The following is a 12,829-nucleotide window of genomic DNA, read 5'->3' as shown; positions in this document are numbered from 1 at the left end:
ATTTGGGAGCTGGCTCGATTGCATACTCGCGAGTCCTGGCTCTGCTGGTATCCCTCTATCTGGGGAGCGTGTGTGGCGGCGGGCGTTCAAGGTGTCTCGCTAGAGCCAGTGGCCCTGGCCCGGTTGCTGTTCGGCATCTGGGCCAGTGTCACTGCCACTCATTGTGCCTTTTGCACCTTCAAGTCCGTACTAAGCCTGCTTTCCTGTTATTCCTGCGTCCTTTGCTGACTAGGCACAGTGACATCTGTGATCAGAGTTTTGATAAACACGTCCAGCGTTGCAAGGTGCGCCCACTTCCGTCGGGCATGATTAGCACCCCCGAAGCCTTGCTTGCCTTTGCCTGTTGGGTGCCCGTCACATTGGCCATTACTTGGGTGACGCTGGGCCCGGCCGTGGCAGCAAGCTTCATTCCCGTCTGGGTCTTGAGTGTCATCTACCCATTTATGAAGCGCCTGATGCCCTTCCCACAAGTGGTGCTGGGCGCCATCATCGGCGGCGCCGTGTTTCCCGGTTGGGTTGGCGTGACTGGGGAGCTGGAGCATCTCGACCAGGCATTGCCACTCTTCTTCGCGACCGCCGCATGGGTCGTCTACTTTGATGTCTTCTATGCCACGCAGGACCTCCCCGATGACAAGAAGGCGGGCGTGAAGTCGCTGGCGGTGTGGATGGGACCCAATGTGAAGATCCTCCTTACGGGGCTCGGCATCCTGCAGATCGCCTTCTTCGCCATGACCGCACTGAGGGCCGAGCTCTCCCTGATCTTCTGGGTATTGGGAGTTGGCGTGTGGGCCGTCAGTGTGCCCTGGCATGTCCTGTCCTTGGATCTCAAGGACCGACACTCCGGCGGATGGGTGTTCAAGGCGAATATCAAGCTCGGTTTGTATATGACGGGAGTGTCTCTCTTGGAGATCTTCTTGTTGCGGATGCAGCATGCACCGATCAAGTTGTACTAGGAAGCTTTGTCTCTGCCGCTACATGGAAGTACTGAGGACAGTCGTGATATGGGGAAGATGGTCTGATATTACTGGTTATTGGATGCTCGCGTCGGTCAGATAGATATATCTACGTACACACCACCAGCTGTTGGAATTCTACGTCAAACATGGCCACGCCAACTACCGTAGACACACAATGGGACTTCTATTCTGCGCAAATCAAACACTTCTCCTCAACAGGAAACAGCCCAAATCTTAGACAACAGACTAGGTGCATGTTCTTCGTGTAGATCTGGTCGAGGAGCATCACGACTCGTGCGTATTCCCGGCCGAGCCGCTAAACACTCCGGTCCACTGAACTAGCGAAATAGTGATATATATTGTACAATCCTATCCGACTCACTTAGATGACCCGTCTATTCATCACGACCGATCAAGCATACACCATGGACCGTATTGACGTTCACCATCACTTCATCCCCCCTGCCTATGTTGAGGGTGAGGATTCGCCCTCCCATAACCACCGCAAGAGCTACTGATCGTGTACTTTTACTAACTTCATCAAAACAGCATACAAGAATACCCCGGGAGATCCCTCAGGATGGCATCTGCCCCAATGGACCCCCGAATCCAGTCTCTCGCTGATGGACTCCCACAACACGCGGACGGCCATCCTCTCCCTCACCGCACCGGGCACGTCCATCTTGGCCCATTCGCCAAGCGCCTCAGCCAGCCTCGCCCGAGAGATTAATCTGTACGGAGCAAAGATGCACCGTGAATACCCGACCCGCTTCGGCTTCTTCGCTAGTCTGCCCCATCTGACCCCTGATACGATACCCGCCGCGATTGAGGAAGTGATCTACGCCCTCGAGACGCTCCACGCCGATGGGATCACGCTATACACCCGCTACAGTGGAACCGGATATCTGGGCCACGACGCCTTTGCGCCGCTCTGGGACGAGCTGAACCGCCGCCAGGCCGTCGTGTTCATCCATCCCACGAATACGGCAACGGACGCTCGAGACCAGCCGATCCTCGTCAATCCTGCGCTTCCCCAGCCGATTATTGACTACCCACATGAGACGTGCAGGACGGCGGTGGATCTGATTACTTCGGGCACTATCTCGCGGAACCCGAATGTCACGATCATCCTCTCCCATGGCGGCGGTACATTGCCGATCCTGGCGACCCGCGCAGCCAATCTTCTGTATGACGCCAAGTTGACGACCATAACCCCAGAAACCTTCCTCGAACAGGCGAGGAGCTTCTACTTTGATCTGGCGTTGTCGGGCAACGAAGAAAACATGCAGTCGCTGGTAGGACGCAACGGATTTGCCAAGAGGGGACATGTGCTCTACGGGAGTGATTTCCCCTATGCCCCGGTGCCTACGATCAACAAATATGTGCGGATGATGGGGTTGCGTTCGGCTTCGCGAGCAGAAGACGCAGTGGACCAGGCGATTGCCAGAGATTCGGCCGTGAAATTGTTTCCGCGATTCCAGATCGCCGCCGACGTGCGACGTGTCCGGAAGACCAATTATTGGGGCTTTCTGTCTGCCGGTTTATTGATTCCTGCTGGGATCTCCGTTGCCTACTACTATCGGATCTTAGTCAAGTAATGTAATTAATCAAATTCTAAACCTCGTTTACGTTCGTGAATTTTCTCTTTTTCGGCCGATCCAATAGCCCCGTCACAAAGTAGACCCGATGATCGTCCCTGCCCACCTATATTTATCCCCCAGTTATTTCACTTCAGCAGCCGCTGAGCCGGGCCTGTCACGCTGGTTGAATCCATTCTTCATGTTTATTGCAGCAGAATGGCGCTCCTTCATCTGACTGCGTTAGCGGTATGTGCGCTTCTGCTGGTGGTTCTCCGCGCCGCTTTCAATAGCTGGAAATTGCAGCGAAAGCTACCTCCTGGTATGTACTCACACTTGATGTCCCCTTCGGTCTGCCTGTACTTGACCCAGTCAGGATGATAAAAAGGATACGTACAAAAGACCAGAGACTAATATGAGACAGGTCCACCGGGTGCCCCCTTAATAGGGAACATCCTCCAATTGCCCAAAGTGCGCGCACACCAGAAGTATGTTGCCACCGTATAGCCATTCATCGCAAAACCGTATCTCACCGCATCTAGATTCACAGAATGGGCCAAAATCTACGGAGGTCTCTACACCTTCCGCATTGGTCCCGCCGCCGCCGCGGTGGTGACAGACCGGGCACTGGTCAAGGAGCTGTTCGACAAACGCAGTGCGCTGTACAGCTCACGGCCAACCTCCCATGTTGGACAGAACATCATCACCCGGGGAGACCATCTCCTGGTCATGGACTACAGCGACAACTGGCGTCTGTTCCGCAAAACTATCAACCAGCACTTCATGGCCTCGATGTGTGAAAAGACACACGTCCGCCTGCTCGAGGCGGAACATACGCAGATGATGCGCGACTTTCTTCTCCATCCCGAGAAACATATGCTGCACACGAAGCGTACCACGAACAGCATCATCATGAGCTTGCTGTTCGGTATCCGGACCCCGTCCTGGGACACCCCACACATGCAGGAACTGTACGAAATCATGGAGATTTGGTCCCAGATCATGGAGACCGGTGCCACCCCACCCGTAGATATCTTCCCCTGGCTGCACTGGGTACCGCAGCAGTGGCTGGGCCACTGGGTGGATCGCTCCCAGGAGGTTGCTCGTGGGATGAAGCGGTTGTATAGTTCATTCCATCGACGGGCCATCGAGGCACGTCGCAAGGCAGAGAGCACCTCGCAGTCTCGCGCCCGCACCTTCCTCGACGATGTGCTCGATCTCCAGGAGAAGCTGGGTCTCACCGATAACCAGGTTGACTTCTTGGGGGGTGTGATGATGGAGGGCGGATCGGATACCGGCTCCACCATGCTCCTGGTGATGATCCAAGCGTTGGCACTCCATCCCGAGATCCAACAGCGCGCACGCGCGGAACTCGATGCGGTTTGTGGCGTGAACCGATCCCCAACCTGGGATGATTTCCCTCGTTTGCCCTACATCAACATGATCGTCAAGGAAACCATGCGCTGGCGACCCGTCACCCCCTTGGCCTTCCCCCACGCCCTGAACAAGGACGACTGGGTGAATGGCTATTTCCTCCCCAAGGGCACCACCGTCTTCCTGAACGTCTGGGGCCTCCATCATGACGAGAACGTCTTTCCCAACCCCGACCAGTTCGACCCCTCGCGATTCGAGGGACGCCATAAGCTGGCGTCCGACTATGCCGCCTCGCCCGACTACATGCAGCGTGATCATTACATTTACGGGGCCGGGCGACGCCTCTGTCCCGGAATCCATCTGTCCGAACGCAGCATGTTCCTAGGCGCTGCCAAGCTCCTCTGGGCATTCAACTTTGAGCCGGCGAAGGATGCACAAGGTAATGCCATCCCTATCGACACCGACCCGATCACCGGCTACACCGAGGGCTTCTTAGTGTGTCCGCGTCCCTACCAATGCAATGTGACGCCACGGTCTCCCGCGCATGCAGAGACCATCCTCCGGGAATTCGCCCAGGCCGAATCGGAAATCCTTTCTCAATACGCGACGCCATAGATAGTTAGGCAGGTCACACCGCATCACAATGACTTGAAACTCCAACCAGATGATCTTCGATAATTAGCTTACTTTGGCTCAGTTCGATCCTTCAGGCCCACTTTTTTGCTTTTGCTCCGGCGGGGCTTTGCTGCCGGATGGGTTGCCTAATGCCTAGTAGCAGATCCCCGAGGGATAGATCGGGGGGAAGATCTTAGGAATACAAAGCCGAATTAATTAGTCCGAGGCAGTAACTAGTGGGTAAAGCATGGATTCAATAGCCCAGTGGAGCAGTGGAGCAAGTGGAGAGGGTCCCGTCAAAAATTTAAAGTTTCGGTTGCCTGAATGAATCTATCTTCCCTTCGCGCTCGTATCTTCGGCAAGCCCCGATCGGTCTGCTTCATTCGGCAGGGTCCATTGTGCGTATCGGTGATCTGCACGCCCGAGTGCTGACATATGTACTCTGTAGGCTGGGCAATAGCGTTGTTCCTGCTGCAGATCGCGAGGCTCGGACTTTCGGGGGCGTATCCAGTGTCCGTCGGGTGAATAGTAATAATTGCTTCTATTTTTGGGTGGCTGTGTCGGCTTGGCATCCTTCAAGGTGAGCATTGCAAATGTTCTCTCGGGCGAGCAGAAAATCTTGAGCGTGACTATTCCGAGGATATCCTAGCAGTAGATGAAGATCCCCTGATACAACGGCCACATTGTGAGTGTGATCGTAGAACATATGTTTGCGTATCTTGATCTCTGAGGTCTATTCGCGGCCAAGATTCCAACTTCAGCGTGCTAGCAAAGATGAAAGATGAAATCAAAGATGTATACATCGATTCATAGGTCATTGTAATATTATCATCATGGTATCACTAGTCATTTAAGGTTTGATTATTAGTCCGATAGAGACGGACAGTCAGATACTTGCACTCCCACCGAATCCTATGGACCCATCATGTTAGGATGTGCCAGGACATCATCCAGCACCAGCGAGGATGGCCAAGACTCAAAGTCAGAGAGGCTGGCCAGGATGTCCAGATCCAAACCACTGTCGCTCTCTGCGACAAACACGCTACTCGGGGGTCCCGGTTTGAGGCCGGAAGGGGTTTCGGGTGCAGTAGCCGTAGACGGGGCTCTTTGATGGCTGTCGATGTGGGTTGTGGATGTGGATGAGGATAAAGACGGCAAGGAGAATATGTTCTGGTTGATGGGATCCCCCTCCGTCCCCTGACTTCCATGTTCCAGGGAGTATGGGGAAAACCGACCGTCACCGTCGTCCAATCGGCCAGAGGGTTGGTTGTCGGATGTCGGGTGCAGATCTAGACGACGGTGAAGATCAACGAGAACCTGGATAGCCAGCGGTAGTTGCGGAGGTGATGAGCCCTCATCACATTCCGGGTTGTCTGCATGGGTTGCTCCGGGCAACTCCTGCGAAACTTGGTAGTAGGAAACCGTGTGGTCGATGATCTCGTCGATGCAATATCGGGCCAGCACATTGTCCCCTGGTTCCGGAAAGGAGTGAAGGTATACGAGAAGAAGAAATACACATTGAAGGGGGCCATGGTATCGGTAGCAAAACCATAAATAAGGAGAAAAGGCAGGGGTTTGATAGAGCTGCAGGAATACACGCAAGTAGCTCACGCAGAGCTGTGCCACGCTGGATATTCAAACTTTTGTCAATAAACCTGTCGGAGCACATCGGAAGGATATCAGAACACCATACCTGGTCCATGCTCTGCATGATTGGGGGTCGGCACTGTCTGGGGCCGGCAAGAACGGCTTCTGTAGGATGACAGCGACCTCGAATTTGAGCAGAATCAACATAATCCGCGTCCACGCCGCAAAAACAGTGGGACGAGTGCCATCATCCTGATAGAGGGCTGGGTGGGTGGATGGAGATGCTTTGGCCAGGCGGGAGGGGAGGAACCCCTTTTCAGGAATACCTTGTGAAGGGACCCGGACAATGAGCGTATCAATCTTCTGTTGGAGGCTTTTCGCCAACGTCACCAGCTCGGTAAATTCGGTCTGAGCCAGCCGTCGGCCATTTTGCAGACGCGACACGATCTTCGACTGCAGACGCGCGGTTTCCGAGCGCGCGATGGCGAGTATGACAGCGATGGACTGTTCCGAGGGCCCGGGGACTGGGCCCGGGGAACGATAATCGGACAGGTCACCGATATGTTCATCGCGCATATCGGCGATCATGCTGACGATATCCAGCGCCTCGGTTGCGCAGCAAGGGGGTAGGCCCGTGGACATGCTGGACTGGACGTCAAGCCCGATAATGTGCCACCAGGCCCGACGACGGATTTCCCGATCTACGGGACTCAATGACGATGACCACACGCCTTCCCGATGCAAGCCCATACTCTGGGCAATGCGGACGGTGGTGCTGACCGAGACCATATTGCGCATCGGCTCAACATATCGGTCCAAGAACGGGGCCGTCAGCAGCGACGACACGAGCGTGTTCAATGTCGGGTGTTCGAGATGCTGGCAGAGAGACAGACTGGTCGTATAGGCCGACTTCAAGTGATTGATCGTTGTTTCCTTCCGCAGATGCTGCAGACTGGCGGACGTCCAGCTGTCCGGCGGTGCGGCGGAGGCGCCGCAATACAGGATGGCAAAGAGAAGGCAGAGAAAGGTTGGGTCATCGCGGACCTTTTCGGGCGGTAACGATCTATCGCTGTTGCGACACCAGTCCCAGAATTTCTCGTAGTCCGCCCGTAGGGTTGGGCTATGAACCAGGGGGGACACTGGCCACACCGCGACGAAGAAGACATCGAGTAGGGCATCGCTGACGGGCTTGGTCGGCAGGGACTGTAAGAGATTGAACATGCCCAAGGAGGATATATGTGTGAGGGGGAGTTCTGGCGAGGCATTACGGTTGTCGTCAAAGAAATCATCACTCAGCGTTTCCTGTCGATGGAATAATCGAGGTTAGTTCATATTTATCCGTGGAATTTTCGCTTACATCGTCGGGCAGCACTGACTTTCCCGGCCACAAAGCCCCAAAACGCTTGACCAATGTACCGCGTTCGTGCGCCGCGTCGTACACTAAGATAATCAAGACTTATTGGATCATGGTGATTGGTGGAGACACATGGCGCTGTAGCTGGTGCGGAGACTGATGGGGAGGCGTCCTGGGAGGCACTGGATGTCCTGCTGCTTCCTCTCCGAGCGAAGCCCTGATGGTGATCGGGGAGCTGGATGGCTTCTTCCCACGAAGGCACGGTCGGATATGGCAAGTCCATACGCCCATGGCTTGACGATGGCGCCGGGGTTAGTATGGTGGTCGAAGGGGGTAGAAGGGGAGCCGAGCAAGGCTCGAATTTGTCTTGGGTAAGGCATCTTCTTTTAGGAGGAGGAGGAGGAGCAGCGGGTGGAAGGGTGGGACGCGTAAGGGGGGCCTCATCGCCGAGATCTATTGCATTGCCCGAGTCTGGTGACATCCAGTGTGACCAGGTAAAACTCCCTGCTTGCTCCTCCGCATGGTTGGCACGCGAATCCGATGCATTGGGGTTATCGCCCTGGGAGACGGGGGCAGGAGCAGGAGGAGACAGTTGGCGTACACGGCCGGTAAACTCATCGCGGACCATCGTCTTGTAGACACATTTCTCCTTCATGCGGACACAGTTGGCACATTCCGGCTGTTCGCGGCCACAGCGCACTTTGCGACGGCGACATACAATGCAACTCAACGATAATCGGGGCCGTTTGATCTGGCGGGGTTCCGTTGGCGGCATTGTCGGAGGCGAGTTGTACTAACTTGTACAATGCAGTGTTTCGAGGGAATGATGGGGCTGAACGTTCGGCGAGATATATAGCATCTATGCTATAGAGAGTAGGGGACTACTATGACGGCATCGATAGTGGGGGATGGTAGGTAGTCGTAGTACGAAAGAAATCAGAGTGAAGCATCGGGCACTATCTACTGGGATCGAGAAAGCGAGGGCTTTCCGTTCGTCAAGAGATAACCAGGAATGGCCGTGTGACAAGTCAGGGACCGCTGCGGTGTTGGGGACAGTGCGGTGAAAGTAGTCACTAGTAAGCAGCCAGCGAGCGACAGAGATAGAACGAGCTGATGAACCGCACGTTGTCGATCCAGACTCTGATAGATCGACTCCGATATTCGCTACTGAATCCGTCAGCGGTGGTGATGATGATGATTCGAGGCTCCAAGAGTCAGCAAGCAACGGGATCGGATCAACTGAATTCCAAGTTTGTCCGAGGCCAGTTGCCCTTCGGAGTTCCCACCAATCACCGCGCTTCGTTTCTTTCTTTTCTTTCATTTGCAGCTTATTATTGAACCTGTCCGCCACAGCAGAAGCGTGACCCTTTCGACCCACACAGCATGGCAATGTTATTGACATGGCTACATAGCATAGCACCGTGGGGTCCATCCTCCCCGATGATATGTAACTGTAACTAATGGCATTCATGGATGGGTCCTGCACCGCCCCAGTCTAGTAGTTCTCGGCTCAGAGTACGGAGTAACTACAACTTGCCTTCTAGGGCTGAATCCCTCGTCTTGAGAGGCACTCGGCTGCTCAGCTCTGGAATGTGAGACGAACCAAAGTAATCACCACCAGAGTCATCATTGGGCTTGGGTACTAGTGGTACTAGTCGCTCCGCAGCAATCACAATCATACAGCATTCGCTGCATTAACTGAACTTTGACAGTAACGATATTGATGGTGGCTCTGCAGGACGTCCGTCTTTGATGTAGGACTCCGGTGGGTACCTCTCAAATGGCGGTATTTCCCGGTCGGGGCTCATTCGGTGCTGCATGCACCAGCTAACATTATAAGACGCGTGGAACAGCAAAAGAAGAAAAAAAAAAAAAGATAACAACAATCACAAAAAGTAAAAAGACAACTACTTAATAATAAAATAACAGAAACAAGCAAATATGAAATTGGGAAACAAGTATAAAAGAAAGGAAAATAAGATAAGATACAATGAAGAGAGTAACAAGAGTGGATGCAGACAAACAAAAATAAAGATAAATAGATCTGGTTTTCATTACGCGTATATCTTCCCTGTTAAAATGTGGAAACAGAATAATTATATTTATATCTTCTCCACCATGAAATGCTTAGCAGCTGGTATTCATTTCAGTGTGGTTTATGGAGACAGAGAGTTCAACTACATCGCAATGGTTTGGGCTTGGCAGATCCGCAAGATCGATCCCGAAATAGACGGTAGATTCAGTCTTTTAGATACTAACTAATTAACTTACATTCTCTGATACCCTGCGCAGAGATATATGACCCATCATGCTCTTCTCCTTCTCCACACGGATCATGGTGATGACCAAATTATTTGGGTCTTCGGCGGCTCCTCCGGCTAATACATGGGTCATCGCTGCAGCTTATGACAGACTCGGATACCAATTCACAGTCAGGTTCTCCCCAATCATTTGACTACTCTACCAGCTCGATGTAAGCGAAAGAAGGCCCTTGTCGGCAGTCTCAAAAAAACAGAATTCTGTCCCGCCTGTCTTGCCTATGAAGTAGCCCTGAGTAGTTGGCTTCAAGCCTCGTTTATCCATGTCCTTTATCCAGTCGTCCATCGATCAGGTACCCATGGTGAAAGCAATGTTCTGCACTCCCTCATGGTTGCCGTGCTTATCCAAATCGTTCTGTATAGCTAATCTTTCCTTTTGGGGCGCATGACCTCGATAGCCGGCGTATTTGAATCGCCTTATGAGCAAAGGCCACTCTATCTCATATAAATTGGATCCTGTCTCGTCGTAGGATTTCTGATCCGAAACGGTTTTGGAATTGAAGTAATATACTTTTAAAGGTCCCGTGCCGACTTTACCTAAACTGTCAAGGGTCGGTAAAGTCTGCAGTAGCGATGCCTACCTTCATAGACGTTATACAGCACAAGTTCAGGTATTCATAAAAGCAGCTCTGGATATTTCAAGATGCAGAGAAATCCCTCTGAACGCCAAACAGGACCCGCCTATTGACACATTTTATGACTTTCATGTTGAATATTTGCACAATTAGATTGGCATGCTAATCTTGCCCCCCAAAATATATAACCCTGAAGATTAACATTACCGAGTAAATCAAGGAATTCCTCACATCAGCCTCGATTGTATATTATCTGAGGCTTCATGCTCTAGCAGAGGATTTATAGAGGTCCGGTGCGGAAGTGATTGTAAGGAGAGCACCATCAGTGGTCCTCTATGAAAGTATACCCTTGGGTCGCACCACATCAAAAAACCCCTATACTTATGGCTCAGTCACTAATTCCAGTCTAATGGACATGAAATACTCCCATAGGATACAGAGCGTCAGGGAATTCAAGATTGTGGAATATGCGTGGGATTATGAGTTCCATGAAGGATAAATACTCAGCTGCCAGCAGGTTCATTCTTATCTTCCAGCTTGATACACCTATTATTTCATTGAAGAATTGAGCTGATACTGCATATAGTCACAGCGGCGACACCATCGATACTGTCTCAAGCAGCTGCCCGTCTCTCTAAACGTACTATCAACCCGGATTGCTTCCAAAACCAGGATGCGTGGGTCTGCCACTCCGGCAAAGGGGATGCCCATGAGATCTTGAAATGGCGCAGTAGCTGTGGGACAAATTTCCCCATCTCCATTATAGATATGTTTTTGCCGATGCATGTCCGCGCACCATGCCCAAACTAGAGTTCAGGGAGAATTAGTCACAGATCATGGGAATAAGCGCTGGGATCACTTGGCTTACCGATAGGAAATACCGATCCATCGCCTTTAGCGTCTCAGGCGATGCCTCGAGCCACCGTTCAGGTCGGAAGCCATCGGCATCTTCGCCATAGATATCTTTGATCTGATGGATAACGGGGGCAGAAATGCTGACGTTGGTTCCCCCGGGTAATCGATGGCCGCAGATTTCGGCACCGGGCGGAGGTACATACCTTTCCAGCGGGAATCCGACGCCTGGATGTAGTCTCATTGCTTCTTTCATTGTTGCTTGTCTAGCATATGTTGTGTGAGATATCAACCGTACTCTTGCCGGGATCAAGGGTTAACCTTACAGGTATGGCAATTTCAAGCACTCCTCATATGTGATAAACTTCGAAAGCTGGCCTTGTCGGTCTGCCTCGTCAATTTCGCGTTGAAGCTTGTCGTACACGTGAGGAGTCTGAACGATGTAATAGATCATAGCACGGAGGGATATCGCAGTGGTGTCGCTCCCAGCTAGACTACGAGTAAAGGCATCGTCAGTTGCTTGAGAGGTAGCCGCCTTGGAAATAAATGCAACTCACAGGTTATTAGATAGGTGATTCATCATATCCCTGTGAGAAATCTTCCCGGAACGCTCCTCTTTTTCTCTCAATTGGGCAAGGAAATCTGTTCGTCCAGCTTTCCGATTCTCACCACTGTGCTCATATCGATCAATTTCTTCTTCTGTGATCTTAACCCAACCACAGCCAAAAGTCATGTTAGCATTGAGATACAATATGAAATACCTCCAGACGACAAGTGCTGCACCCTCACCTTCATAAACCGATCCAATGTATCCGGCAGCAAATTTAACCGCTGGAAGTGCCTGTTCAGCAAAGCCGCGCGCAATAATGGAATCAAAAACGGCAACTGGCCTAATATCTTCACGTATTGTAGGCCGGTATCGATTTTACCAATCATACCATCGACATCACGTCTCTGCTCCATGAACCCGAATCGTCTCTGGAATGTGATAGCTGAAATGACATCGAAAGCATACCACTGGAGCCAGTCTGAAAAGTCCAGTGATTGGCCTTCCAGATCCACCATCGCGTCCATGAAGATTTGGGTGCATTCGTCCGCGTAGACCTCGAAATTTTTCATATTGGTCATGGAAAAGATCTGGGACACGGAGCTCTTGAGATGCTTATGATAAACGGGGTCGCGGGCAGTGAACATGCTGTCCATGACCTCTCCCTGATACACGGGCGCCATGGTATCATAGAACGGGGTCTTCCAGATGGCGCACATTTAGTGTGCGGACCGTGAAGAAGTCTTGGGGTGTACTACTTACTTTAGTAAACTTGCTCCCGATCCCATATATCACGGGTATCATGCTCGGATCCGCGACAGAGACCTCATTTGGCCCGACTCTCACTATGGGTCCATATTCTTCGTGAATCTTCCGATAATTAGCAGGACCATCGCCTTTGTATACCATCAGGTGGCGGTAGAGATAGGAAAATCGAGCGAGCAGTGGCCCCGGGAGCGTTCTGAGACCCGGACGAAGAGACACTCGAACGTAGTCTAGTACCAGGAGAGCTATAAGCCCGTAAGCCAGGACGCCTAAACCAGGAACAAGGTCTTGTAACATTGCTAACAGACA

The 12,829-nt window shown here is 52.1% G+C and overlaps 5 protein-coding genes across 5 annotated transcripts; 2 read left to right on the top strand and 3 right to left on the bottom strand.

Moving 5' to 3' along the window:
* Positions 1-305: 305 nt before the first annotated feature.
* Positions 306-2,554, top strand: ASPBRDRAFT_58416 (uncharacterized protein; the record flags this gene model as incomplete). Its single annotated transcript, XM_067627888.1, has 4 exons — positions 306-946; positions 1,226-1,230; positions 1,374-1,433; positions 1,506-2,554. The coding sequence occupies 4 exons, from the start codon at positions 306-308 to the stop codon at positions 2,552-2,554; spliced, it is 1,755 nt and encodes a 584-aa protein (XP_067475074.1).
* A 161-nt stretch (positions 2,555-2,715) lies between these two features.
* On the top strand, positions 2,716-4,839 carry ASPBRDRAFT_47326 (cytochrome P450). Its single transcript, XM_067625835.1, has 3 exons — positions 2,716-2,855; positions 2,958-3,021; positions 3,076-4,839. Exons 1-3 carry the CDS (start codon positions 2,753-2,755, stop codon positions 4,520-4,522), a joined length of 1,614 nt encoding a protein of 537 aa, XP_067475073.1. The 5' UTR covers positions 2,716-2,752; the 3' UTR covers positions 4,523-4,839.
* A 478-nt stretch (positions 4,840-5,317) lies between these two features.
* ASPBRDRAFT_210259 (uncharacterized protein) lies at positions 5,318-8,629 on the bottom strand. The gene is made up of 3 exons (XM_067621898.1): positions 7,486-8,629; positions 6,216-7,411; positions 5,318-6,149 (listed from the first exon to the last, which is right to left on the bottom strand). Exons 1-3 carry the CDS (start codon positions 8,236-8,238, stop codon positions 5,435-5,437), a joined length of 2,664 nt encoding a protein of 887 aa, XP_067475072.1. The 5' UTR covers positions 8,239-8,629; the 3' UTR covers positions 5,318-5,434.
* Positions 8,630-9,911: 1,282 nt separating this feature from the next.
* Positions 9,912-10,334, bottom strand: ASPBRDRAFT_660158 (uncharacterized protein; the record flags this gene model as incomplete). Its single annotated transcript, XM_067628636.1, has 1 exon — positions 9,912-10,334. A coding segment is annotated over one exon (264 nt), but the record flags the coding sequence as incomplete, so codon positions are not given.
* A 636-nt stretch (positions 10,335-10,970) lies between these two features.
* ASPBRDRAFT_134619 (cytochrome P450) lies at positions 10,971-12,664 on the bottom strand (the record flags this gene model as incomplete). The annotated part of the gene is made up of 6 exons (XM_067618628.1): positions 10,971-11,162; positions 11,225-11,474; positions 11,535-11,702; positions 11,766-11,914; positions 11,998-12,456; positions 12,518-12,664. The coding sequence occupies 6 exons, from the start codon at positions 12,662-12,664 to the stop codon at positions 10,971-10,973; spliced, it is 1,365 nt and encodes a 454-aa protein (XP_067475070.1).
* Positions 12,665-12,829: the final 165 nt, after the last annotated feature.

The sequence above is a fragment of the Aspergillus brasiliensis genome, assembly GCF_001889945.1.
Source record: "Aspergillus brasiliensis CBS 101740 unplaced genomic scaffold ASPBRscaffold_14, whole genome shotgun sequence".
NCBI lineage: Eukaryota > Fungi > Ascomycota > Eurotiomycetes > Eurotiales > Aspergillaceae > Aspergillus > Aspergillus brasiliensis.
The sequence above is the reverse complement of the archived record's forward strand: the minus strand, read 5'-3'. Positions and strand labels throughout refer to the sequence as shown.

What these genes read in the sequence shown, in the direction of transcription:
- ASPBRDRAFT_47326 (XM_067625835.1), top strand. Translation starts at nt 2,753, where the DNA reads ATGGCGCTCCTTCATCTGACTGCGTTAGCGGTATGTGCGCTTCTGCTG. An exon ending in GCAGCGAAAGCTACCTCCTG is followed by an intron (nt 2,856 to 2,957) that starts GTATGTACTCAC and finishes AATATGAGACAG; the next exon opens with GTCCACCGGGTGCCCCCTTA. An exon ending in AAAGTGCGCGCACACCAGAA is followed by an intron (nt 3,022 to 3,075) that starts GTATGTTGCCAC and finishes CACCGCATCTAG; the next exon opens with ATTCACAGAATGGGCCAAAA.
- ASPBRDRAFT_210259 (XM_067621898.1), bottom strand. Translation starts at nt 8,238, where the DNA reads ATGCCGCCAACGGAACCCCGCCAGATCAAACGGCCCCGATTATCGTTG. An exon ending in GGGGCTTTGTGGCCGGGAAA is followed by an intron (nt 7,412 to 7,485) that starts GTCAGTGCTGCC and finishes TTCCATCGACAG; the next exon opens with GAAACGCTGAGTGATGATTT. An exon ending in TCATGCAGAGCATGGACCAG is followed by an intron (nt 6,150 to 6,215) that starts GTATGGTGTTCT and finishes TTGAATATCCAG; the next exon opens with CGTGGCACAGCTCTGCGTGA.